The 27268-nt window shown below is 47.6% G+C and overlaps 2 protein-coding genes and 1 non-coding gene across 3 annotated transcripts; all 3 read left to right on the top strand.

Annotated features, from left to right (window-relative positions):
* Positions 1-11916: 11916 nt before the first annotated feature.
* LOC123133384 (receptor-like protein EIX1) lies at positions 11917-16163 on the top strand. Its single transcript, XM_044552886.1, has one exon. The coding sequence runs from the start codon at positions 13142-13144 to the stop codon at positions 15953-15955; it is 2814 nt and encodes a 937-aa protein (XP_044408821.1). The 5' UTR covers positions 11917-13141; the 3' UTR covers positions 15956-16163.
* Positions 16164-17742: 1579 nt separating this feature from the next.
* On the top strand, positions 17743-24023 carry LOC123135624 (uncharacterized). The gene is made up of 9 exons (XM_044554779.1): positions 17743-18016; positions 20985-21071; positions 21157-21215; positions 21708-21803; positions 21926-22006; positions 22435-22497; positions 22581-22754; positions 23070-23165; positions 23545-24023. Exons 1-9 carry the CDS (start codon positions 17827-17829, stop codon positions 23611-23613), a joined length of 915 nt encoding a protein of 304 aa, XP_044410714.1. The 5' UTR covers positions 17743-17826; the 3' UTR covers positions 23614-24023.
* A 1693-nt stretch (positions 24024-25716) lies between these two features.
* On the top strand, positions 25717-25790 carry TRNAV-AAC (transfer RNA valine (anticodon AAC)). The gene has a single exon. It is a non-coding gene; the product is annotated as a tRNA-Val (tRNA).
* The last annotated feature ends 1478 nt before the right edge of the window (positions 25791-27268 follow it).

Genomic DNA, 27268 nt, shown 5'->3' on the forward strand with positions numbered 1-27268 from the left:
CATGTGCGTGGGGGCTGAAGCCAAAGACTGCCATCTTTCAGATTATACATACATATACGGCCGCACAGGAGATAGTTCAATACTTGAACACACAAGTATAAAAAGTCATTGCATTATAAACATGATCTTAGAAATCATACATGTCATTCAAACATAACATCTTTTGAGCACTGCGACTCTATTATACGAGCGCCCTGCAGGACTTCCTCAAAGTAATGCTCGGTGGGGAATCAGCTTTTGTCCGAACCCCGGGATGCAACAGCGGTGGCATCCATCTCCGCCCAGTATGTTTTACCACGGGCGAGAGCCATCCGCGCACCTTCTATGCATGCCGACCGCTTCATCGCCTTCACATGCGGCACTGCCCCAAGGAATTGCTGCAACAAGCCAAAATAACTCTTCGGCTTGGGCCTTTTCAGCCACAGATGATTTGCCACATCCGTCATGGCCAGTCCGGACAATCTATTCAGCTCAGCCCACTCAACCAGCTGATCACTCAACGGAAGTGGACGCTCCGAACTATGGAATTGAGACCAGAAAAGCTCTTCCATTTCATGATCCTCCTGGCTTCGAAAGTGCACGACTGCGTCATACGCACTCGCCGCCAAGTCCAGATAAGGATCCTCCGCACCGTACAATCGGCCCAGCTGAGCATACTTCGGATCCGTGAACTTCCTACACAGCATAAAGGGCTTTCCAGCCACAATGTCTCCGACCTGACGCAGTTCCTCCTTCCTAGCCCGCATCGCACTACGGGCATCCTTGGCCTCGGCATCGGCCTTCTTCAGGTCCTCTTGCTCCGCTCGGTGTTCTCCTTCAAGATATTCCAGGCGGTCGGTAGCAACTCTTAATTTCATGGCCATTCCAGCCATCTCCTCCCTGCTTCGGCAGTGAGCAGCCTTCTCGGCTTCTAGCCCTTCTGCTGCCTTCAAGGCAGCCGCCTCGCTTTTACTGGCTTGCTCCTTGGCCCAAGCAAGTTCTGCTCGAAGGTCCTCCACAACAGCAGCACCATCTGCATCTAAGCATACAAATTGTAAGGAATGGGAGTCAGCTCCCTTACTAACCAACCGTGGGGCAACCACATACCTTGTGACTCATCAAGTCGTCTATTGACCAGCGAGATGTCTGCATCTGCAGCGTCGAGTTGCTTCTTCAGCTCGGCAAATTCATCAGTCCGGCTGGCCACCGAACGTTCCACCACCTGCATGGGAAAGGCGACAGTTAATAACCGAAATTACGATCCTAGGCACGCTGTCATTTTCGACAGCATACCAAGTCTCGGGGGCTACTATACAGGGCACACTTCATGTGCAAAACTGTCAACAGGTATGTCATTTTTTGCGTACCTCAAATCCCGTCAGTAAACTTTCGACGGCCTCATACAACCCGCTTTCGGCGGACGAGATCCTCTCAATCACATTACCCATTAATGTGCAGTGATCTTCTGAGATGGACGCCCTCTTAAGCAAATCCTGTAGCTCCACCGGCCGTACTCCAATGGGTGCCGAACTCTCCGGCCCTGCCGGACTCGGGGAGACCCTCCGCGACGACACCTCAGGGTCGTCCGCCCCGTGCGATGGGGCAGCAGATGGAGGCGTTTCGCTCTCCATCATCTCCGGACGAAGGTCTCCCGAAGATGAGCTGTGCTGAGATGGGTTGAGACCCGAACTACAAGGTAAAAACTTCGATTACCTTTAGGCATTAAGCAGGGGTGTCTGATAAATATAAAACCCCCCTTTTTACTTACGGCTCGTTAGAGGGCTGATTCCTCCGAGGAGATAGTACGGCCGGGGCTCTTCCCGGCGCAGGACCTTCCGGTAGAGATTTCTTTCCCCGCTTTGAGGCCTTGGCCTCCGGGTCTTCGGAAGCGGTCCTCTTCTCCCCCTGGAAGGAGGGATTCTCGATTCCTCCCTTACTGAAAACCTCCTTGGCAGAGGTGACAGTTTCCCCATGCCCCCCTTCGCCCTCATTCGAAGGTGCAACCTCCAACATTTTGATTAATACGGGATCCGTCGTGGTCTCAGGGAGGGGGGCCGAACACCGTATCAGTTTTGCTTGCGCTATCCACTCATGTCCAGGGAAAGCTGGTTAAAAGGCAAGCTCACGATAAATAAATGGACGGTGTGTCCGGACACAGGGCTACTTACTTGAGTATCCGGGCGATTGCAGCTTAGGCCAGCGTCCTCGGTCAATTCTGGATGCGTCTCTTGCGATCCGAAGAACAGTTTATACATCTCCATGGGTGTCAAACCCATGAAGTGTTGCAGAGCTCATGGCCCCTCCAGATTAAATTCCCACAGGCAGAGGGGGTGACGTTTGCAGGGCAGTAGGCGCCGGATCAGCATGACCTGTACCACTGCGACCAGATTGATCTCCCTTTCTTGGAGGCCTCGAATCCGGTCCTGCAACAAGGGGACGTCTTTGGGTGGCCCCCAGTCACGCCCCTTGTTGACCCATGACGTCAGCTGTTGTGGTGGGCCCGAGCGAAAGACGGGCGGCGGCTTCTGCCTACTGCTCTGGGGAGCGGTGATATAAAACCACTCCTGTTGCCACAAGCCGAGCTCCTCTTGGAAAGAGCCCTCGGGCCATGGAGCTTCGGCCCTCTTGCTTATAACCGCCTCGCCACACTCTGCCTGACGCCCCTCAATCATCTTCGGCTCCACGTTGAAGGTTTTGAGCCATAAGCCGAAGTGAGGGGTAGTGCGGAGGAAGGCTTCACAGACGACAATGAATGATGAGATGTGGAGGATGGACTCCGGAGCCAGGTCGTGGAATTCCAGCCCATAGTAAAACATGAGTCCCCTCATAAAGGGATCCGTCAGGAAGCCTAAACCCCGACGGAAGTGAGACATGAACACGACGATCTCGCCAGGCTCAGGAGTTGGGATGACTTGCCCTCGGGCAGGCAGCCTATGCAAAATTTCGTAGGTTAAATACCTGGCCTCTCTCAGCTTTAGCACGTCCTCCTCCGTGACAGAGGAGGGCATCCACCGGCCTCGTAGATCAGGACCGGACATTGTCGAAGATCGAAGGTACCCGAATTTGGAGCCCTGGGTGTTGGAACTCGGGGAGAGGGGCGGATTCGATAGAGGAATGAATAAAAAGAATGGGCCTTGGTCTAAAGAGGAAGAATACCAAGAGCCGTCCCCGTGACCGTTTGGAACCCGCCTTCGATGGAGGGGGCGTGGCGACGGGCGCGGTTGGGTTACCCACGTCTGTATTGATGGGAATCCCGAAATAAGAGGAACACGGTCTCTGCTTCGACAAGACGTGCCAAGGAAACCGCCTCGCTAAACGCGCTGAGGTGGAACAATAAAAACAATTCGAGTAAAGGCTTGGAAGTGGTGTGACGTCACGCCGCAGAATACGTCAGCAGATTGATCTTGTGTAAATATTATTCTCTCTACGGTGGTATGTGGAATTTATTTTTGCAGAGCCGGACACTATCCTGGTGTTCACAATCTTCTATAAATTATTCGGAGGAGGAACCCGCCTTGCAATGCCGAAGACAATATGCGCGAATGGACTCGTCATCATTGAAGCCTGGTTCAGGGGCTACTAAGGGAGTCCCAGACTAGGGGGTGTCCGGATAGCCGAACTATCATCATCGGCCGGACTCCAAGACTATGAAGATACAAGATTGAAGACTTCGTCCCGTGTCCGGATGGGACTTTCCTTGGCGTGGAAGGCAAGCTTGGCGATATGGATATGTAGATCTCCTACCTTTGTAACCGACTCTGTGTAACCCTAGCCCTCTCCGGTGTCTATATAAACCGGATGGATTTAGTCCATAGGACGAACAACAATCATACCATAGGCTAGCTTCTAGGGTTTAGCCTCCTTGATCTCGTGGTAGATTTACTCTTGTAACCCACATCAACAATATTAATCAAGCAGGACGTAGGGTTTTACCTCCATCAAGAGGGCCCGAACCTGGGTAAAAACATCGTGTCCCTCATCTCCTGTTACCATCCGCCTAGACGCACAGTTCGGGACCCCCTACCCGAGATCCGCCGGTTTTGACACCGACACCAGTGCTCGCCTAAGTTTCTAAAAAACCTACCGAGTGGAGAGCAAACCTCCCACTCGGGGGCTTAGCTGCAGCCCAGTGCTCGCCTAAGTTTCTAAAATCCTACCGAGTGGAGAGCAAACCTCCCACTTGGAGGCTTAATTGCAGCCCAGTGCTCGCCTAAGTTTCTAAAATCCTACCGAGTGGAGAGCAAACCTCCCACTCGGAGGCTTAGTTGCAGCCCAGTGTTCGCCTAAGTTTCTAAAATCCTACCGAGTGGAGAGCAAACCTCCCACTCGGGGGCTTAGCTGCAACCCAGCACTAGCCCAAACATGACGAGCACAAGTCGACTGCAATTTGTGCTTCACTCCTACCTGCAAAACAGCATTACAGATGCTAGTATATATTCCAACCCAAAGAAGATGGTTGTTCGAAAGAAGCAAACGTATTTCGACGGCAAATCAAGTTCGGATAACCTCCTATGGACCCAAAAGTACTCAGGCCTCAAGCATGTTAAAGTTTGTCGGTTACAAAAATCACTCGGCATTCCGAGGCAAATTCAAATCATCGAGCATAGAAGTTTTTTACCCCTCCGGCGGAGGGCTGGAAGGCGCAACAAACTCGTCCAGGTCGATCCCATCTGCGATCCGAGTGGCAGCCGCGATGAAGGTCTCCATGAAAGAACGGAAGTCATGCTTCCTAGTGTTGGCCACCTTGAGAGACACCAGCTTGTCTTCTCTGGCTTCCTTGCAGTGGACGTGGACCAAGGACAGAGCGACGTCAGCACCGCACCTGGCAAAAGACTTCTTCCATTCTTGCACTCGACTCGGAACTTCGTTCAGTCGAGTCATTAGTGACTCAAGGTCGTTCTGAAGCGTTTCTTATGGCCAGAGGGATGTGTCGATGCGCGACGTTGCGGCCTTCAGTCTTGCAAGGTAATCGACCACTGCAGTAATGCGAGACTCGAGGTGGAGCACGTTCATAGCGGTTTCATCCTTCACCGGAGAATTGATGGGATCCAAGCCAGTCTCCACTCGACTAGTCTCCTCTTCAAAGTTTTGGCAGAATTCTGTAGACACGATTCAAGGATAAGCTAATGCCCTTACAGCAAGTCAGTAATTACCAATCGGAGATAAGGGGTTACCTTCGAGCATGAGGAATAGCTTCTTGGCGAGTCCTCCCAGATAAACCTCCAAGTCATTCTTCTTTCCCACCAGTTTGCCAGCTTTGTCGCTCAGGACCATATTGGCGTTCTTCAGTCGAGTGACTTCTTGGTTGGCCACGTCGAGAGCAGCTTTCAGATTAGTGTTTTCCTCTTCAAGTTTGTTAACAGAAGCCAACTTCTGTTCTGCAAGTTTTGTCTTGTCCGAAGCCGCTTTCTGCGCCTCGGCGAGGTCAAGGTCCTTCTTCTTCAGAGCATCCCTCAGTTTTTCTACAAAAATCACAATAAGATCAGACTCGGAGACATGCAAGAAGCAAGGATAGTCGTCAAGATTCTCACCAAACATACCTTTTGCCTCCTCCTTCGACTTTGTGAAGTTCTCTTGGACAAGCTTCTGGTCAAGTTCAAGCTGGATATGCTTGTTCTCCAATTCGGTATAACGAGAAACAAGGTCATAAGATTTCTGCGAAAGATCAGTCGACAGACATCAATGACAGATCACTTCCGAGTGACTAAAAGAAAAATCGTAGTATTTCTAAGACTACAGCTGAATCTAAACATTCAACTGTAGTCTCGGGGACTACACCCAGTGGGTGCACTCAGCGTGCCCCCACTAGTTCTATCAGCTAGACTCAGAGTCGATCAGTCGGCCGGAAGCAGTTAACTGTCAGCAGTAAAAAAAATCAGACCATAGCCGACTGCCAGCAATCGATCACGGTCTCGGGGACTACACCCAGTGGGTGCACTCAGCGTGCCCCCACCAGTTCTATTATTCCACTCGACCAAGCTCGAGTGAAACAAGTAAAGTGAGAAATCTCAAGACACAAAGACTACAGTCGACTGCCAGCAGTCCACCATAGAATTGACACACCCAGTGGGTGCATGACAAACATCAAAGATTTCCAATCGATGTTTAACTAACAAACGTCATAAGCTGCTTGGCTGGCGGTTTGGATCGCCTTCACCTGCTCCATCATAATCCCGGTCTGGCGTATGGCTTCCTTGGCAGCGCTTGCTTGGTCCTGCGGGACGTGGTAGGTGGAGAAGAGAGAAGGCGGGTCAGCACTCGATGACGAAGGGCGGGCAACCGTCAACGGCTCCGCAAAGGACACGGTAGCCCGAGCAACGTTGCTCCCCTCTGGAATCAGTGGTCCAGGTGCTGACACAACCTGAGCAGCCTTGCCAGCAGTCGCCTTCCTGCTCCTCCTCTGCCTCAGTGGCGCTTCATTGTCATCGTTAGGGAGATCGATGACAACGCTAGGTGGAGCTGCAGAAGAAGTTCAAAGTCAAAAAATAAAGATTCAATCGACCGAAAGCGAAACGGCGCAGATCATACCAGGATGAGAAGTAACAGCATCTTCCATTTCTTGGTCCTCATGCCTGGCTGAAGTTTCAGAAGTAGCAGCACTACGATTTCAAAAATTAGTCTGTCAGTGATTGAGTCGACCAAGAATGTATCCATGATAAAACAAAAAGCATGAGTTATGCTGTTACCCAGAAATAGTCGGAATCTCCATCCTTATCTTCGCTAGGGCCTTCGCCGGTTTTGTCGGAGCCGCTCGGGGTTGCTTCGACGCCTTCTCAGTCGGCGCCAGTGAAGTTGTTCGAGGGTGTTTCGTCGACTGCCCAGCAGGCACGACTCCCTTGCCACGCTCAGCCGCAGGGTCGTGGGCGAGCTTGGACCTCCTTTCGGAACGAGGAGGCACAACTTCCTCCTCCTCTTCCTCCTCCTCTTCCTCCTCATCGGAGCCTGCATCTTCATCACCCACATCACCATCCGATTCCCACTCCTCTTGACTTTCACCTCCACTTCCTTCCTCCTCCTCGGCCTACGCCTGCGCCCTGTTGGGCATCGAATACAACTCGGTGGTTTCCTGAAAGACAACAAGCAAGACAAAAAGTCAATCGACTAGTCCGCGACGAAACAGAACGGACGGAACGAGAATACAATCAGAGAAAAGTGATCATACCTTGTCTGCCTCATAAGATTGGTCGAGTGGCGGGATCCTCCTGGCTCCACGAGGGTTGTCCTTGTTCCCTGTGATGGCAGTCATCCACATCTCCAGTGTGGCATCGTCGACCTCTTCGGGGTGGACCCGAGTGGTGTCTTCAGTACCAGAATACAACCACATCGGGTGGCCCCGGTATTGGAGTGGTTGGATGCGCTGCCAAAGGAAAACCTCCAGAAGGTCCATGCCAGTCACACCATCACGAATCAATTGGACTACTCGCTCCATCAACATTTTAACCTGAGCCTTCTCCTCCGGAACTACTTTTAGAGAGGATGGCTTGTTCACTCGACTCATAGAGAAAGGAGGGAGCCCAATCGACTGCCCTGGCGTCGGCTGGTCTTGGCAGTAGAACCAGGTCGACTGCCACCCTCTGACTGACTCGGGAAGGGTCATAGCTGGGAAAGCGCTCTTACTCCTCATCTGGACCCCGAGACCCCCACACATCTGGATTACCTGAGTTCTCTCGTCATTGGGGCTGGCCTTTTTCACCGTCTGAGAATGACAAGTGAATATGTGTTTGAAGAGGCCCCAGTGCGGCCGACAACCCAAGAAGTTTTCACACAAAGATACAAAGGCGGCGAGATAGGCAATGGAATTGGGGGTAAAGTGGTGAAGCTGAGCTCCAAAGAAATTCAGAAAGCCTCGAAAGAAAAGATGCGGTGGCAGAGAGAACCCTCGATCTACATGAGTCGCCAAAAGGACACACTCACCCTCCTGAGGCTGTGGCTGCCACTCCATCCCCGGGAGCCTCGTCGCCCCGTGCGCAATCAGGCCTTCGTCGGCCAGGTCGTCGAGATACTTTTGGGTGATGGTCGAGCGGATCCAATCACCCTGGATCCAACCTTGCGGCAAACGGGACCGCGACGAGGATCCCCCTCGACTGGTCGCTCTCCCCTTCACCTTCGACACCGCCGTTGCCTTCTTCGCCCGCTCCAAAGCCGTCGTCTTCTCTTTCACCATTGTCGCCGACGAGGCCGGAACGGAGAAGCGGCGTCGGGCAGTTGGTGGGCGCAGCGGATGAATCTGGAGGCGAGGGAGGAGAAAATGAGAAGGCACTGTTCAAAAAACCTCCGCCAGTTTCCTTATATTGAGTCACTTCCGAGTGGCCGACAGGTAGGCCCAGGCGATCCTATCAAATCCCGAAACAGTCGCGCAGGCGATACATGGCGAAAAAGGCGGCGTGGGAATCGAGGCGTCCCTGCCTTATCCCATCCGAGTACCGCAGTCTTCTCCGCTTCACGCACTTCCCAAAAAAATTCGGATCCCACTAAATCCGCTAACCACAGGGCAACTTGTCAGACGGAAGATCTCCTGCGATCCGTCGCTCGGAAATCTCCAAGTTCATAAAGTTCACTCGACAAATATAAAGAATGGATCAAGGCGACTGAATGAAAGTTGACACTCTCACTTGAAAGTCATTGATCCAAGGCAAAACACCTTTACAGCACCAGAAAGCAGGTCGGAAAGATTGCCAACTCCTTCCTCACTCAAACCTCGATCCATTTGGGGGCTACTGATGAAGTCATGTACCTAGGGTAGGGTCATGAACCTGTCTAAGGTACCCTCCCCAAGGACATCTTTTAGAAGAAGCCGTCTTCCAGTCGACCAAGAGGAACTCCACTCGACGGATTCGAAGACACTCGACGAACCTGAAGACACTCGACCATGAAGACTCACTCGACCACCAGGAGTTCAAGATCTACTCTGTATCCAAACGGTCTATAATTAAGTAGTCTTAATGGTCATGATGACACTTTATGTAGGGCGTTACCAGTAACGCCAGACCTTAATGTACTTTAACCCTCTGCTACGTGGGCTGGCTGGGGTCTTGGCGTCCTCTATATAAGCCACCCCCCTCCACTGGTAGAAGGGTTCGCACCCCTGTAACTCTCACACACATAATCCAGTCGACCGCCTTTGGGCTCCGAGACGTAGGGTTGTTACTTCCTCCGAGAAGGGCCTGAACTCGTAAAACACTTGTGTGCACAACTGCTCCATAGCTAGGATCTTGCCTCTCCGTACCTACCCCCTATTCTACTATCAGACTTAGAATCGCGACAGCGCCGCCGTCGTGGATAAATCACTGGCCGAATCCCGTGCCGCTAAGCTATGCTGCTTTACTTGCCTGTAAAAGGTACTCATGCTGACGGTCGCTACCTCGCCTTCCTCCCCGTTCTCCTCGAGACCTCGACCCACCTCCTCTTGCTGCGGCACCATCTCTCGAATGACCCTTTGCGGATATTGTCTTGGAGGAGATGCCCTCACGGCATGTGCGCGCTTGGAGGCGCTGGCCACGATCAGCGCGCAGAAGGGATGCCTCCCACGACTGCCAGCTAGATCTCCCGTCAAGCCGTCTACCAAGCTCATGGGACGTTTCTTACAGCGGTGGCGGCAGCCACAACACCAGACTGGGGCACGGGCTCCGTCGCAAGGTGTACCTCGCCATTGGTCGTTGCTGGGCTTCTCCACCTAGCTATGAACAACGCATCGGCGATCACTGAGCCCGGGCTCAGAGGCGGTCAACACGTCCGATGGTGGACAGTTGAAAGAGGTCCGGTGTCGGCCGGTGGACTACGTGTGCCACCATTGGAGGCATGCGACAGCTCCGGATGATGACGATGCATGTACCGGGCTCCGGTGGCTTGTGAAGGAGGGGCGCCGACAATCTGGGTGGGGCAGGAGGTCGATCAGGGAGGTGGCTCGCGGCGTCGAGCATGAGGTACGATTGGACGACACAGGACGGGCGGGACGCCCGCATTCTCAACGGGCATGAGCTTGAGGCATCAGCGAGCTGAGCGGTGTCATGACTCTCATGAGCACCATCGACGAGTTGCTCCTCTCTCCAGCTAGCTTCCCTTTACCCGCACTTCGCCCATAGCCACATCTGCCACCACACGGTGGCCACACTCGCCTCCAACGCCTCGCTCCTCCACCGCGATCATAGCCTCACGCTCCGCGCGCCGGCAAGGGACCCAAGGGATTGGGTCGCGATGGCACTCCTGGAAGTGGTGCTACTGCAGGCCATGTTCCTCATGCAGGCCATGGCGTTGGCGGTGGCCTGCACCGTGACCTGATGGTGGGCGAGGGAGGACGCTACCGCGACAAGGAAGCGTGGGCGGACGATGATGCGCTTTCAGGCCGAGTCGGCGGAGGTTGTCAGGCTGGTGTGGGGGCGGTGGATGAGGAGAAGGTGATGAACCTCCACGTGAATTGTCTCCTCTTTGTTCTCTTCGGTCTTTTGGACGTGTACCCCGCAAAATCAACGGTAAATCAGATCTAAATTATGATGAGGGGCGGAAAATCTAACAATTTAGAATGATGCACACAAAGTCCTTTTTATGCTTTTGAATGTGGCCTGACAATTTAGAATGATTATCATTAATTATGGTCAATCTCTATGCGAGTTTTCTAATTAGTATCAAGTACGCTATTGTAGGTGATTTTTTTAAAGCAAAAACCCTAATGGATGTCGACGGACGCCCACCGTCTCATCTTATGTGAGGCCAGATAATGCGCCGCTAGATGGACCCTGGTGCTCATGGCCATGCTAATCGTAACATAGATTGGACATATATCAAGGAGACGAGTGAAGCATGTGTTGGGATGATTCTACCAGACAATACTGGTGGCATAATCTTCTCGGCGTACAGAAACATATTGCGTTGTGCGAGCTCAGTGCAAGCGGAGTTAGAGCATGTTTGGAGGGGCCAAACTTTGCATTGCTATGGTCTACACTGCCAATTGATGTTGAGATAGACTGTAAAGCTGTGATGCTCTCTATTCAGGCACAGTCCCTCGGATTGATCGTTGAATGCAATGTTGGTAAATGAAGTTAGGAGGCGTCTTGGTGAGAGGGATAGTTCTATTATTGTTCATGTTAGTAGGAACCAAAATGTTGTAAGTCATAGATTAGTTTCTTTTGGTTGTGCTGAAGGGCATATGACACTAGCTATGGATCACATCGGATCCTGCTAATATACCACAACTTTGTATGAAGGATCTCCCTTGAAGTTGAGCAATGAAACCCCTTTAACCGCATAGAAAAGAAGTGTTTTCTCTAGCTTCTCTTTTTGTGCTCATAATTCCACATACTAATTCTCTTCCTTTAAATTAAGTCTTATAATAAACATTAAAAACACTATTACATATAAACATATTCGATGACGTTTCAAGGGGAACCAGCCGAAACAGAAGACGAAGCCAAAGAAAAGGCTGTCACTACACACTTAAAGTCACAAAAGAAAAACTATTTACAGCACAAGAAAAGGCACGGACCAACAAGCAATGGCAATTCAACATGGCTTGGCAGCAAGTAGCTACTCAGCAGAATGAATTCACAAGGTAAACAATGATTTGAGCAAAACAACATGTCGGGCGTGTCCAAGAATTTGCAAAAGCTTTGTACCACTTTATTACGGGAACTAATCCTATAGGAGGCTATACCAAGATGATTTAATTCACGAAAAAACAGTTGCGATTTTTTATTGCAATACGGTTGTGTCATCGTATACACATCCCACTATGTAGGGTGGTCTAAAATTTCATATATATTGATATGCTTTTCTTTACCAAGTAGAAAAAGATACACATAAAGCTGCAATGCATATTCTGTTTAGCTCATAATTATTTATAATTCTATCGTTTCAACTACGGTCTACATAGTTAGGACTTACCGAATGCCGCGCGGGCTAAGCTAGTATGGATTAGAGGAATTATTAAAAAAAATCTGGATTTCCTTCCGTGGGTCAGTGGTAAGAGTCACTGGGTCGCCGGCTCTGCCCACTCCTACATGGCCGGCGGCCGGCGCCAGACGGTAGTGGGGGCGGAGGACCCAAGGCGGCGGTCAAGCCCGCAGCCCGGTATGGGTGCGGCGGAGGAGGATGGCGGCGCTGGAACTGGTCGGCGTCGCGCGCGAGGGAGTTCGTCCAGCAGGTCGCCGCCAGCCCGCTCGACGGTGTCTTCCGACCTCGTCACCGGCGCCATCGTCCTCGAGGTCACAAGGTCCTCTACGTCCTCCACCCACCATTCCTTTGTTGGCAAGCAGGAGCCTCACTCTCTCGCCGTGTTTCCGGTGAACGCACACACGCACGCAAGCTGCTCGAGCAAATGGACACAAGAGAAAACAGAGGAGGAGCAGAGCAGTACGCATGTTAGTTTTCCAGGCAGCGAACACCCAATGTTTTTTCTCTCTGTTCACAACTAATGCAAACTTTTCTTTCGGTGACAAGTTACATAAACTTTACACGGATGGATGGGGATTCATCAATTACTCACACATATGGATGGATGGGATTGGCTTCGCCATTCGCCCCAAGCCCCCAAGGCTGGAACTTCTTTCTGGTCAAACTTAATTTGGACCTTAGTAGTGGGATTCATCATTCACATCCCAAATATTATACTAGAAGTCAAGCACTCGTAGCTGCACCCAGCTTCACATTGCTGACCAGTGGCTTTGAATTCCAAGCCCCAGAGTCCTTGTTAGTGTGCCACCAGAGCTAACATAAACATCGACACCAGACCTAACTTGTTAGTGACCAATGGAATCCATCAGTTGTTTTTATATAAGAGCACACATCAACATCGGACATATACATTATATAATTCCTAGAATATTTGTCACTATCAGGATTGCTAGTAACCAAAGCATAATGCATATTTTTCTTCATTATTACGAACAAACTGCTCTGATTAATTATATGCAACTTCACTGTCCAGCTGCTTTAATCAAATCCCAAACCTGCTACATCATATTCCAAAACGGACAAGAGAGAAACTCCATAAGCATGGATACAAGCCTGCAGGCCCTTATTGGTCTGCTCCCTCAACTTCACTCTCCGACTGCTTTAATTAAACAGCAACCAGGGACTTTTATCTTGGCAGGCAACACCAAGAGTTTGATTACATATATATCATGTATGTATACCATGCGGTATCCTACACCAAGAAGAACACATAGTCATGGCAAAAGCAGACATGGACACGCTCCAACTAGCCTGCATCCAGATAGCCATAGCCTTGCTCTTGCTTACTCAAGCCAAGAGCACCACAGAGGACACATCTGCCGTGCGTCCAAATAATACGGTCCCCAGCTGTATTGCCGGTGAGAGGTCTGCCCTTCTCGCCTTCAGGGCAGGTCTATCAGACCCTACCAACCTCCTTCCATCATGGAAGGGTGATGACTGCTGCCGATGGAAGGGCGTCTACTGCAGCAACAGAACCAGCCATGTTGTCAGGCTCGATCTCCGAGGCCCAGGTTACAGAACCGGCAATGAGAGCAGGCAGGTACTAGCAGGCAACATAAGTTCCTCGTTGCTTGGTTTACATCATCTTCGGTATCTCGACCTCAGCTACAATCGGTTTGACAAGATGCAAATACCAGAGTTCATGGGTTCTCTCCATCAGCTAAGATATCTTGACCTATCGTGGTCACAGTTCATTGGAAGGATACCACCGCAGCTGGGTAATCTCTCCAACTTACAGTACCTAAATCTTGACACCATCTCATACGTGAGTGTTGATTCTTCTTTCCATAGAGGCACATATTCCACCGATATCACCTGGTTGTCACGGTTAACTTCCCTTGAGCACCTGGATATGACTGGGGTGAACCTCAGTACAATTGTTCACTGGCTTCGCGTGGTGAACATGCTTCCAACTCTGAAAGTTCTTCGCCTTATCCATTGCCAGCTTAGAATTAGCCCTGATTCTCTAGATATCTCGAGCAATGGTTTCTATGGCCCGTTTCCAGATGCGATAGGTAATATGACCTCCATTGTGGAGCTTGATTTATCAGATAATAACCTTGTGGGCATGATACCATTTAATATGAAGAACCTATGTAATTTGGAGACATTAGATTTTTCTGTGAACAATATCAACGGGAGTATAGCAGAATTATTCCATCGATTACCCAGTTGTTCGCGGAATAATCTACAATGGTTGTCTCTACACCACAACAATCTGACTGGAAGCCTGCCTACTACAGCAGTAGAAAGATTAAGTAACCTGAGCTGGCTGGATCTACACCACAACAAACTCACAGGTCATGTCCCGGTGTGGATAGGAGAGCTCAAACAACTAATGATGTTGGACCTTAGTTATAACAACCTGGACGGGGTCATACATGAAGGTCATTTATCACGTCTAGATATGTTGGAGGAATTGAGATTATCAGACAACTCCATAGCCATCACAGTGAGCCCAACTTGGGTTCCTCCTTTCAGTCTAGGAACAATTGAACTTCGGTCCTGTCAGCTAGGGCCAAAATTCCCAATGTGGCTTAGATGGCAAACACACGTAATGAGTCTTGATATATCAAACACAAGCATAAATGATATAATACCGGATTGGTTTTGGACAGCAGCTTCCTCAGTAATGTCTCTGAATATCCGAAATAATCAGATTACAGGATTCCTACCATCAACAATGGAATTTATGAGAGCAAAACAAATGGATTTCAGTTCTAACCAGCTTGGTGGTCCAATACCTAAGCTTCCCATCACTCTAACCAACCTGGATCTCAGTCGGAACAATCTAGTTGGGCCACTACCATTAGACTTTGGAGCGCCAGGGCTTGAAAACCTTTTTCTATATAACAACATGATCTCTGGGGCCATTCCATCTTCTTTGTGCAAGTTGCGATCATTGCAGTCATTAGATCTATCAAGAAATAACCTCAATGGACCAATTACTGATTGCCCAGTCAATGAGTCCAGCACAAACATGACAGATCTTAGCATTGTTAATCTAAGCTTCGGAAACAACAACCTCTCTGGTGAATTTCCTTCACTTCTCCAGAAATGTCCACGACTCATCTTTCTTGATCTCGGACATAATCAATTCTCCGGGGCTTTACCAGCATGGATTGGGGAGAAGCTATCATCTTTGTCATTCTTACGACTGAGATCCAATATGTTTCATGGTCAAATTCCAGTCGAGCTTACAAAGCTTGTTAATCTTCAATATTTGGACCTTGCATACAACAATATATCAGGGTGCATACCAAGATCTATTGTTAACTGCACAGGCATGATACAAAAAGGTGACAATTCTGATGAACTTTTGTATGGATTCACTAGTGGAACAAGGCTTTTTCCTGAGAATGAACTAGTTGACAATGCGGACAGTGTCACTGTACTTACAAAAGGTCAAGAGAGACTATATACAGGAGGAATCATAGATATGGTGAATCTTGATTTATCTTGTAATAGTCTTACAGGAGAGATTCCTGAAGAAATCAGCACTCTTATGGAATTGAAGAACCTGAACTTATCATGGAACAACTTCAATGGAAAAATCCCTGAGAATGTTGGTGCCTTAATGCAAGTGGAGTCACTCGACCTATCGCACAACGATTTGTCTGGTGAAATCCCTTCAAGCTTATCGGCTCTCACATCACTGAGTTGCCTGAACCTGTCCTACAACAATCTGAGAGGAAGGATACCAACTGGAAATCAACTGCAAACACTCGAAGACCCAACATATATTTATATTGGCAACCCCGGCCTCTGCGGTCCTCTCTCTGTAAATTGTTCGTCACAGCCAGAGCCAATTCCAGGAGAAAACCACGGAGATGCAAGCGGCGACTTGGTTTCGTTTTTCCTCGCCATGGGCTCTGGATATGTGATGGGTCTCTGGGTGGTATTCTGTACCTTCTTGTTCAAGAGGAGATGGAGAGTTTCATGGTACTCGCTCTGTGACAGCCTGTATGATTGGGTTTATGTACAAGTGGCTGTTACCTGGACTTCCTTCAGAGCTGAAATTAATGGGTAGAAGCTGAGATGAGATGACTGTATATGCTTTTGAGATTTATCATGAATGTATAAATCAATGTTCAGGTTTATTGTACTAGAACTATTCAGGATATGTATTCGAGGTACATGCCATGGACTGAGATTGGTGGTCCTTGGTTTGCTCTAGATATGTAATATGATATAATCTGGAGATTTATTATGAATGTGTCAATTAATATTCCAGTGATATTGTACTGGAACAAGTCATGCACATGTATGCATTCTAGGTGCACTGCGTATTGGAACTAGTCATGCACATGTATGAATTCTAGGTGCATGCCATCAACTGAGGTTTTTTAATTTTTATATATGATGTGTTTTCTATGTGCTTTCTGTTGTTGGTGCTTTTCTTTTTATAATAATTCCATGGTAAATGCTGATACCTCGGGCAAAACTCAAATGGCAAAGATAAGGAGGTCGAAACCGGTGATGGCAAGAATGAAGCTGATTCTGATTTTGTTTTGGCCTGGCTAGAGCAATAGTTGAGAAGAACCCAGACCGTACTATGGAGAGAAAATTGAAGTCCTTTTTTGCTATGGAAATAGAGGTCTCTATGGAAAGAGGAGATCTCTGTTTTTGCATATAACCGTTGGATGTTTTTTATAGTCATGCCCCCATATCCGATTTATAGATGACATAGACTGCTCACTTGACCACTACTTCAAACCTTCAGCTCTCTTGGACTGTTTGGTTCAGTCTGACCATTGTCAAACTGTCCAACTGTGTCAGTTGTCTGCCTCTGCTTTATAGTACTCCCTCCGTCCCAAAATTCTTGTCTTAGATTTGTCTACATACGGATGTATCTATTCACATTTTAGTGTTAGATACATCCGTATCTAGATAAATCTAAGACAAGAATTTTAAGACGGAGGGAGTAGTATAATAAAGCAACGTATTTGCAACCCAAGTGCTGTTATGTATCCTTATCTTAGCACATGTTCCTTCTCTTGCATAAGTGCACATGTTATTGCATATGTGCAGGGAAAATATGAGTTCAGGGAAATTTGCTTTGTTAACCTCTTTAATTCAGTCCTAGAAAATAGTTTCTTTAGTTCAGTCGTAGAAACTTCTGCACATTGTGCAGAGTTAGGGTCCACACTTGGAGGTGCGGTCCAATATTGTGCTGCTGCTACCTTACTATGCTGGTTGACAATGATGCAGAACCTGAAAGATGCTCTGGAAGTTTTGTTGGTTTATAATGATGCATCTGCTTCTGATACAAGGGGGTTATGCTTGGGGTGGAACTATGGTCAATGCTGGCTCGGTGAGAACGGCTCTGCTTTTGCTCCTGCTCTTCCCGAACAACACTCCATATATTAATAGTTTCCACTTTCCGGTGTTGAAATTTTAGCCCCCGATGCTTGAGGAAAGCAAGGAAAGATAATCAGCTCGGCATGAAGTTTGACAAAATGCAGCAAAACGGGTGAAAGAAAAAAGCAAATGTATACAGATTTGGCTCAATGAAAAAATAAATGGAATTTTCAAATTTGAAAACGAAAAAAGAAATTATCAGAGCCAAGTTTAGATCTTGGGACCTGTGGGTTATGGGCCCACCACGCTTCCGCTGCGCCACTCTGATTGCTGTTGTTATGGTTCTCAAACTTAGCTTTGTATAGCTTATTTGGCCTGTTCCTTAAGGAATAAAAGGCGGCCTGGCACGGCCCGAGCCCGACGGCGGCCCGGCCTTCTACTACAGGGCCGCGGCCCAATCCAGCCCAAGCCCCAGTCTGGACCAAGAGTTTCGCGGCTTTCTGCCCTTGCAATCGATCAATCGCCTTATCCTCCTCCTCTCCGCAAAACCAACCAGTCACGCACGCACGCACGCGAAATCCGCCGCCGGCGGCGCCCCAAATGCGCGCCCCTCCCCTGCTCGCGCTGTCCACGCCGCATCCGGCACGTCCTCCTCCTCACCGTCCATCGCGCACGGGGCCCGGTCGCACCCTGTTCTTCTCGCCGAGAAGGCGGCTGCTTCTCGCCGTCGCGCGGTCCAAGAGCAGGGACGACGCCAGCTTCACCGATCGCATCCTCGACTACATCGAGGGTAATGTCCAAAATCTCTCTCGTTACCGCGCGTTCCTTCCTGCATCTCCGGATTTATGTCAGCTGTAGAGGCAATGTTCAGCGTTCTTGTGCGAATGCAAATGTTGGGGCTCGGTAAATATTGGTCGCCTGAATAGTGGGTACATGTTATTTCTTTTAACAAGGAAAAATCAAGAAGAGGAGAGTTACCAGGTTGATTAGAGTAAAACCGGGTGAAAACCGTCACAGCCCAGGGAATCAGGCACACTAAAGCTACAGCACAACACTGCTGCGAAGAATATACATCGATCGGTGAGGTTGCACAATTGGTGTCATCATCATCACTTCTCTGGTTCTCCACGAGGAAGCATCCGCAACTTCTCTGCAAACGTCCGTTGACAAAGCCCGCACCGCAGAGGGCGTGAGAAGCACCATGAAGGTACATGCCAAGCCATCAGCCACACGCATCGCCGACGGTGCATCCCCAATTCTGATAGTGAGATACGAAGGAGAAATGTGCAAGGCTGGGACCGCAAAAGATCGCCGAATGCACCACCTATCACCTGTCATCATCACCAACTGAGCTCCAACGGCGCAGCTTCAGCTGCACATCAATGAACAAACTGAGATAATCCAGCAGACATGTCGAAGGGCCGACTACCGCAACCATTGCCGGTATCTCGACATCGCTCACCACCGTCATCGTTGCTACACCCGCCATGACGACCATCACCATCCTCACACCATCCATTGGCTCCTCCAAACGATGACAATTGCAAGAACGACACCCCCAAGGGGAGCATGATGCAAAAACACCACCATCGTTCCACTCCAGGGAAATCTGAGGTTTCCGCCTCGTGGTTGTCTGGTTGGAAGGGTGAGCAACACCATGCCTTGGTGATATCTTCAAGAAAAAGTGGCGCTCAAGGGCGTTGCCTCTCCCCCTCAGGGTTGTTTGGGAGGAAGGACACACAACACATCTTTTTTCTAGAACGTAGGCTTGTGAAGAGCCTGGCTTTGAATTAACATAGCCATCAACCGGCCAGGAATTACAAACATGATTCAAACAACAATGGCCACACTGGTACAACTGGGGGCACTGGAAAGCAAACATCAATTACAGCCTCCACAAGCAACTAAGGAAAGGAAAATGAAGATTACAACTTGCACAGGCTAAGCACTCCACACTAAGATCAGAGAAATCAAGGTCGGAGCAGTAGGGCAGGACATGGCCGACCATTGAAGGTGGATAGGTCACCAGGTAGCACCTAGGGTAAGAGGGGACACACCATCTTCCTTCTCTGTCACCAAGGGGAACCCTACACCCTCGCCTTGGATCGAAAGACGCCAAACCGTCGGGATTCGGGCTAGAAGAATGCTGCCCTCACATCGCAAGGTGGACAACGGGCATCCACCTAGATTCGGGCTAAACCTAGCCAGCAGCACCGCGCTGTCCACGCCCAACTAGTTGGAGAAGGAGAGCTTCCGGAATCCAAACGCCGAAGACGAGGCAGCAGGACACCGAGCAAAGACCAAGAGAGGCAAGGGGGATAGAGCATCGACGACACTGGTAACCAGGCACCTCCGACTTCCGTCACACCACTACCGCTAGGAAGGAGATCCCTATCCCCTTTCGTCAGGATTGAAGACGTTGTGCCGCCGGGACTGAGTGACGTCCACCGCCACCGGAGAGCACCAACCTCCATATCCTTGACGATGCCTTCAAGAAGAAAGCGGTTCCTAAGTACGTCGCCATTGCCTACCCTGACCATTAGCCAAAGGCGGAGCTTTCACCCGATGTTGCCTTGCTCTCCACCCTCCTGAACCTCAAGACTAGCTGGACCACTAAACTCCCTTCCCGTACCGTTTGCAGCTAGCTGATATGCCTAGCTCAGGCCCATCGGCCTGATGGGGCCCGCATAATCTACAACTAGAAAAGGATTTCCTAGATCCAGGCTCATCGGAGTCTGCTGCTCTGCTTCCTCGACGCTCATGACCAGCCGTAGCCAAGCCAGTAGGATGTCGTGTGCCACCACAAGGGAGTTTTCTCACCGCAAAGAGCTTCAACATCGTCGATGAAAACAAGGCCTCAGTGAGGAAGCCACTGCACGCATCCACTCCAGGCCTGTGTGGCTAGAACCATGCCGATGTAGAGCAGCCCCGCCAGCGTCGATGCTGCACGCATTTTGCCCGGCGACGCCTGCTGTGGGCGACGAGGTAGAGATGGGAGGTGATAGGGGGACGAGAACGTGGGTTTGGGCTCCCTAGTGCTGCTTGAAGAGTAGTCTTTCACTTGTACACGCAGTGGTTACATGTTTGGATTGTGTTTTAGAGGCACGGATGATGCAATGATCACTAAGAATCAACTTTTTATACTTGATATGTAATGGGCTGTTGGGAATATGTTTGTACTCTACCCCTATTTTTTTGCAATTTTCCGTGGTGCCGCTCCCAATTGCATACCTGAGGCTAAGGGGTAGAGACATTCGTATATTGCATTTCAAAAGAGTCGTCTCTTATATAGAGAAGATTCTGAAATTTAAACCAGTTTCGAATTAGAGTCCAGATTAAACTACCAATCACATTATAGTTCATATGTGAAAGGATTCTATATTTGTAGACACACCTGTGAGCAATCATCATGATCATGTCCAAATTCCACTAATCATGCTTGTCGGTATTAGGTCCGTAACCTAATCCATGATCTATTTCCTCCCAACTATTAATGTACCTGGGCAGTCTTCCAATAGCATGCAAAGTATATTGTATTTCATTCATAATCGACCAGTTACCTTAAGCATATAGAATTCTTAACTAGATTCCATCAAATGATAATCCCATGCTGAGTAAGTAAATCAATTTCATGCAAAAATACATGTATTATTCTATAATGAGGTAAGCTGAATATTAAATTTTGTTGGATCGAGTCGATTCATGCAAGTCTTGTGGTATTGACTGCCAGGTTTATTCTCTGAAATCTTTTTGTACAGGTGGTCCAAAGTTGAGGAAGTGGTATGGAGCACCCGATTTGCTTCCCAAGGATGGGGGTGCTGAGGGCGAGGAGGATGAGTCTTCAGGTGCATAAACAAAAAATTCCATAAATGTATCACCGTCTTGTTGTCATTATTTCTTATTTGTTGGCATGTTCTGGAATGAGAATAGATATCGAGGAGCCTCGAGATGCCGTGCTAGTTACCAATGGCGAGAGTGAGATTGGACAGGTTTGATTTGTTCTTCAAGTTCCTGTTTCCAATCAGTGCAGAAAATGCTATCCGGTCCTATCTTCAGTATGTCACTAGTCACTATACCCAATTTCTTCTGTATTCTTGTGGCTATGAGACGAACAATATAGTATATTCTATTCTTGCTGACATGTGTGTCCAAAGCCAAACTATCAGTTTCTTAAGGCAATATTTTGACACTTACACAAGATTTTCTCTACAATGTAAACTTTTAATTCTCTAACGTAAAAGTGTTATTTCTGCAAATTCTTTTTGTGAAACTACTCTAGGATATTCAAATCATTTCAGAAAGACTCAACTGGTGTTCATATATCCTCAGATGTCGCCTTCATATTTTCCCATTATTAAATTCCAGAGTTCTTTGTTGCTATTTCTGCTGTTTCTCAGTGAATATCGCAATGTCTAAATTGCGTATGTACAGCTTGAATAATTTTTCTCAATTCCTGAACTTTCATTTGCTTGTATTTTCAGATGGTGATATTGTCACTAATTCTGAAAAGGGCCAGAATTAAAGCATTAGTGAAGGACAAACGATCAACTGAAGAAGCTTTTGGAACTTACGTAGAGGTGACAATTTTGAATTCTCACCTAAAAAATTCTGGTTATTTATCGTATGCTATTTTTCATCAACTTTTCTCTGATAAATACGGTGACTTGTCTTAACATTCCTTGTTTTGGTTTCCTTGTAGTGCATGGTTGGCAACATCGGAGATAAGTCCTTCACAAAGAAAACATTAAGGGGTGTTCGTGCTGTAATTTGTCCAACCGACGTACGTATCCACTCAATGTTCATTGTTTGTTCATTTATGAAACTTTTCTGGCATAATCCTACTATTTCGTTCTATGCACAATTATTGATTGCTTGTCACATAAACGAGTTACTTAAGCTCACCGTTTGATGTTAGTAAATCACTGTATTTTTTGTCTTCCCCACCTTTTGGCGTTATTGAGACATGATCTTGTGTTTGGAGATTCCTGTGTGGCATGAGGTTTATCCATGCAGACTTATGAGAATCCAAAGTTTATACAGTGTATCTGGTGGTACTTATGGATTGATTTCTTCAATGTTTATCTTTGTAATTTAGTTGTGTTCAATAATTACGTCAGAACTGTTTCAAGACTTTTCCTTGTGGCAAAAAGTTCTCCTCGGCATACAAAGCTTTGATTGCCTTGACCTTCTGTTGCAAAATTTCAACAGGATGGCTTCTTTTCTGACCAGATTGACCTTAAAGGTGTCGAACACATTGTCCTGCTATCCCAGGTTTACTCCTCTCTTGTAACCTCGGGTTACCCGGTTCAGCCTAGTTTTTAGTCACTACCATAAAAGATCTTGATAAAATGCAGCTATCTGTCTACAGAAATAGCGGTGGGCTCCAAGCTATTATGAACAGCAAGCTAAGGAAGCTAGCCGAGCGAGACGAAGAGGTTGTTCTTGCATCTGGCATCCCATCTACGATAATCAGGAGTGCTTCTCTGGAGACCAGTCCGGGTGGTGAGAAGGGGTTCAATTTTACGGAGGTACCATAACCAGACTACTAGCACACAAAGCTACCTTATCTCTCCAATAATGTTGCGTAATTTAGACCAACAACTTTCAGTGAGTAAAGCTAAAGCTGTACAGTAAACCACACAGCCAGACAGGACACTGACGCCATGGTCTTTGTCATGTAAGATTAATCCACTAGGTTCATTTGACGTATCATGTAATTTGCAAATTTCTCACAAAAAGAAAGTAATTTGCACATCACATAGACATAGTAAATATAGATAATTATATATCTTTTGTTTTTTTGAGGCAAGAGTATCTTTTCATATGGTCCATGAAATACGCAGGGTATAGCAGCCAAGGGGAAAATAAGCAGAGAGGATGCCGCTACAATTTGTGTGGAGGCCCTGGATGCCATTCCCCAGACAACACTCATATTCGAGGTAATTAGCTCAAGAAAGGCTCATGTAGGAGCTTGAACATTATTCATTTCCAATACGCTGCTATATATGATGAAAGTAGTGTTCTATGAACCCAGTACCTGATCTAGGATTCTACGAATGGGGGTGCCAAATTTCACAAGCACAATCCAAATGTCATGGACAATGCCACAAATCACACCCACAACTTTAAAATGTGTCAAAAAATACATCAATACATGGTATCATAGCGTAATAATTTCAACTAATATGTTTGAAATAGGTTTTGGGCAATTCCCCAGCTTGGTTGAAGTATATTATGCATGTCTGAACCTTGTTCACTCTTCCGCGGTACATGAGGAAAGGGTTTATGCCCACCTTCTTATCTTCCGTGTTACTTCAGGTGGCAAATGGCGATGAAAACGTTACAGACTGGAAAACATGGTTTGCTGAACGGATGGCAAAGGGCTAAAGCAAAGACACATGATTGGAACACACGTTTATCATCTTTGTTGATGTATAGAATATATGAATATAGGAGAAGGATCCAAAAGTAAAGAGATTCAACATTTCCGCATCAGAGTCACTGCCCCCCATGACAATCTTATCAAAGATCTGAACAAAATGCATGGATTTCCATCCACTAGTCTTCTGGGAAGTCTTGCATCAGTTCTGAAGCTGAAGTGCGGTGATCCAATGATTTACAGGTTCATGAACACAAGCAACAGCGAGATTTCTTTCTTACATTTTTTATGTTCTTGTAATCTACATTTGCAATATACATGGCGCACAACAGTTAAACTCATTCTTTTGCCATGGCAATTAACTGTAAATATCATCGTACTCTACTTATCAAAAGGATGTGAAAGCTAAGCTTGTTAATATTGTCATGCACAATTTCTGCTGAATTGCTTGGTTGTCATCTAATTGACTGGGTAACTCTTGTTTTCCTAAAGAGAAACAATATTGAAAGAGCCTTGTACAATCGTGCACAAACTGTATCCAAATCACAAGTTGACAAAAGATAGCAGTTTTCCTATCAGCGTGATGTTGAGGAGGTTTTGCCTTCTATTTATACATGCGGGCTATGACCTTTAGTTTGGCAGCTATATCCATCATGTTTCGGGGATCCGCTACATCAGGCAATCTCATGATTTAAGTGGAAAATATCTCCCTACAACCATAAAACCCATGATCTTTCCTTATATCCCCTCGAGTCCCCACCTGGGTGTAGCCGGGAACGGGACCTGGAGATGTCATTGATGTGGTCTCGAAAAAAAGTCATGCACAATCTAAAGGGAACTATGGGTCGAATTGGATCTCCGATGCTTATGAGATAAAGGCCACGTGGAAAAATTTCCACACTTGGAAGTGCCGCTATTTCATGGAAATATTGTAAGCAGGCCATTTGTTTAGGCAGGTAAGTAAACCATCTTAGTGAGGTCAAGAGTGGAAGCTGAACTCACAACATTGGATAGAACCACCGTTGAAGCGGAATAACTTCATGAGTTTTTTATAGACATGCCGGTGGTTGAGAAACCAATTTTGGCCATCCTCACGACTATCAAAATGTAACTGTCAAATTGAATAGTTCTAAGGATAATATGAAGTCCTCAATGCATTCGAAGAGAAGACTGAAATATGCTAAGAAATCAAGAGACTCTAGAGTGATATCACAAACAGCAAAGAATCCGTTAGACCCCTTCACAAAAGGGCCATCACAAAATTTGATAGGAAATACACTAAGGAAGATAGGAATGAGTCTACTTGCTTACATTGGGACCCCAAGTGCAACGATTTGTACCTAGCAGGAAAGCTATCTTTTTATAGGTTCATGAGAGAAGATGCTATATAGATAGTGTGACAAACCTGTAGTCCAGGAGATGGGCTGCTCACAACTTATCATGGGAGCGGCGAATCAATGGTCCATGAGGGAGGCGGCGAATTTCCCCTACGGTGGAGTGTTGATGCAGGGCTGCGGACACCTTTGTCTCGGATTGCAAAGTGTGAGCAGTGAAGAATTACACGATAATTGGGTCACCGACCAGGGGCATAGGTAGACCATGCGGCGAATGGAGGGACCCTATGTCCCTTTGCGGGGCCCATGTGGGTTGGCCACATCCTATGTGGAAGGCTGTGTGGGCCCCATTTGTGGCCGACATGGCTACCCGACCCATGTGTTGGCAGGTGTGGCATCCTCTAAAGTTATGATTAAACCTACTTATATATATATAGTAAGGTCCAAAAGTTCATGTAACTCACAGAGATACATAGACTTGCAGCTGACCATATGCAACAGGTTTCTCCAAATAAAGTCCTAACGTTGCATGTTTTGAGAAGAAAACGTCATGAACTTACAAAATAACTGGATATGTTATGGCAGTATCAGAAAGACCCATGCGGTTTGCGGCTTCGTTAGCTGAACTGTTGAAGGAAGCCATGTTTAGTTCATATAAATCTGTCAGAAGGTGCTGGTATTCATTGTAACACAGCCATGTAATTAGGGCTAGTTTCTCAACTGAAAAAAACGAGGTGATGACAACAACTAATCTGTAAGTCAAATAAATTCAAAGTTGGTTTCGTGGTGTAGTTGGTTATCACGTCAGTCTAACACACTGAAGGTCTCCGGTTCAAACCCGGGCGAAGCCAAATATTCCCTTTTTCATCCATATTTTATTTTTCCTGTCTTCTTCTCTCAACTTATATCAGACAAACTAACTAAATTTTCGGAAGTTAATTATCCTTCTATTTGTTTAGAACATTTATCCTTCTGTTGCTTGGAGAGACATATGCGTGCGTGCATCATTGATCGTACCGAAGATGTCTTTTGCTTGGTAGTAGGGCACAAGGATCATCAGGTCGTCTGTTATTTTACCTCTCCCAACTTTCAGCGTCTCCCACTGGTTGATGCACGAATTTTTCTTTTGCCCCGTGACGCAGGACTATTTACATCCATCAATGTTACCGAAAACTGTTCACATCAACCACAATGACATTATTTTTGCTACAATGCAAGGCTACGGAAGTGTCTACCAAATTCTGGTTGACGCATCATGTACGGGTACGGATAGCAAATCTGTCAGTGGGACTGGGAACCAACGAAATGCGGTGTCTTGGCTGGTGAAGCCGTGGGTAATGTGTAAACAAATGTCCTGCCATCTTGGCACCTTCTATCTATGATCCTGTACATCTTTATTGACGTATCCTTGACAAAAACCAAGAAAATGCTCCACATGCTGCTGCACATTCCAGAGTAAGCATAGGTCTGTCCCAAAATACACCCAATCCCGCAGCAACTGCAATGCCTTCTGTTTGTATTACAGTGTGTTCCAACTTTCTCCAGCCTAACGGGCTTTCAACGGTTGTGTTGGAGTTGTGTCGAATATAGTGTATAAGGTAGGTTACAGTTGAACTTGTAGTTGTATCGTGTTTACATAGGATGTGGAGTCGTGTCCTATTAGGACACTTGTATCCTAGGCCTCTCTTATATAGCGAGGGTAGACACACGATGTAACCTATGCCAACATAATAGCACAGGCGCGCAAGGGGGAGCCGGCGGCATGTGCCGGCGCCCGGGTGGCCGGTGTGCGGTATTGTGACGGTGTCACGGGGAGGAGCGCCCGTAGTCAGGCCCCGGGGATGTAGCCATATCGGTGAACCTCGTTAACAAATCTCGGTGTCGTGCTCGTGTGATTGTTTAGTCCTCGGATGATCGACAGAGTGCCTCAGATTTATTCTAACAAGTGGTATCATGAGCAAGGTTCAAAGGAGGCCGCAATTGTTGATTTGGAGGAAGGATCAGGTCTGAGATGCAGCCGGCAACGGCGTGGTTCTTAGCGAGATCGAGAAAAACCAAGATCGGAGACAGACGTGTGTGCGTGTGGCGGCAGGCGAAAGCATCGGCGGCTGCATGAGACGTGCGGCGATCGATCAGGCTGATCGATCGGGCGAGCGTACATACGCGAAATTCCTGGCGAGCTCGGATTGAGCAGGCGTCGTGTCGTGGTGTTCCAGGTTGGACTCGGTCTCGACGAGATCGATACAATGATCAAAGGAACGTGGAGACATGGCGGCCCAGTCCGAGGCATGCATGGGTGGCAGACGCAGCTCATGGGCTGGCGCGTGTG

The sequence above is a fragment of the Triticum aestivum genome, chromosome 6B (assembly GCF_018294505.1).
Source record: "Triticum aestivum cultivar Chinese Spring chromosome 6B, IWGSC CS RefSeq v2.1, whole genome shotgun sequence".
Lineage (NCBI taxonomy): Eukaryota > Viridiplantae > Streptophyta > Magnoliopsida > Poales > Poaceae > Triticum > Triticum aestivum.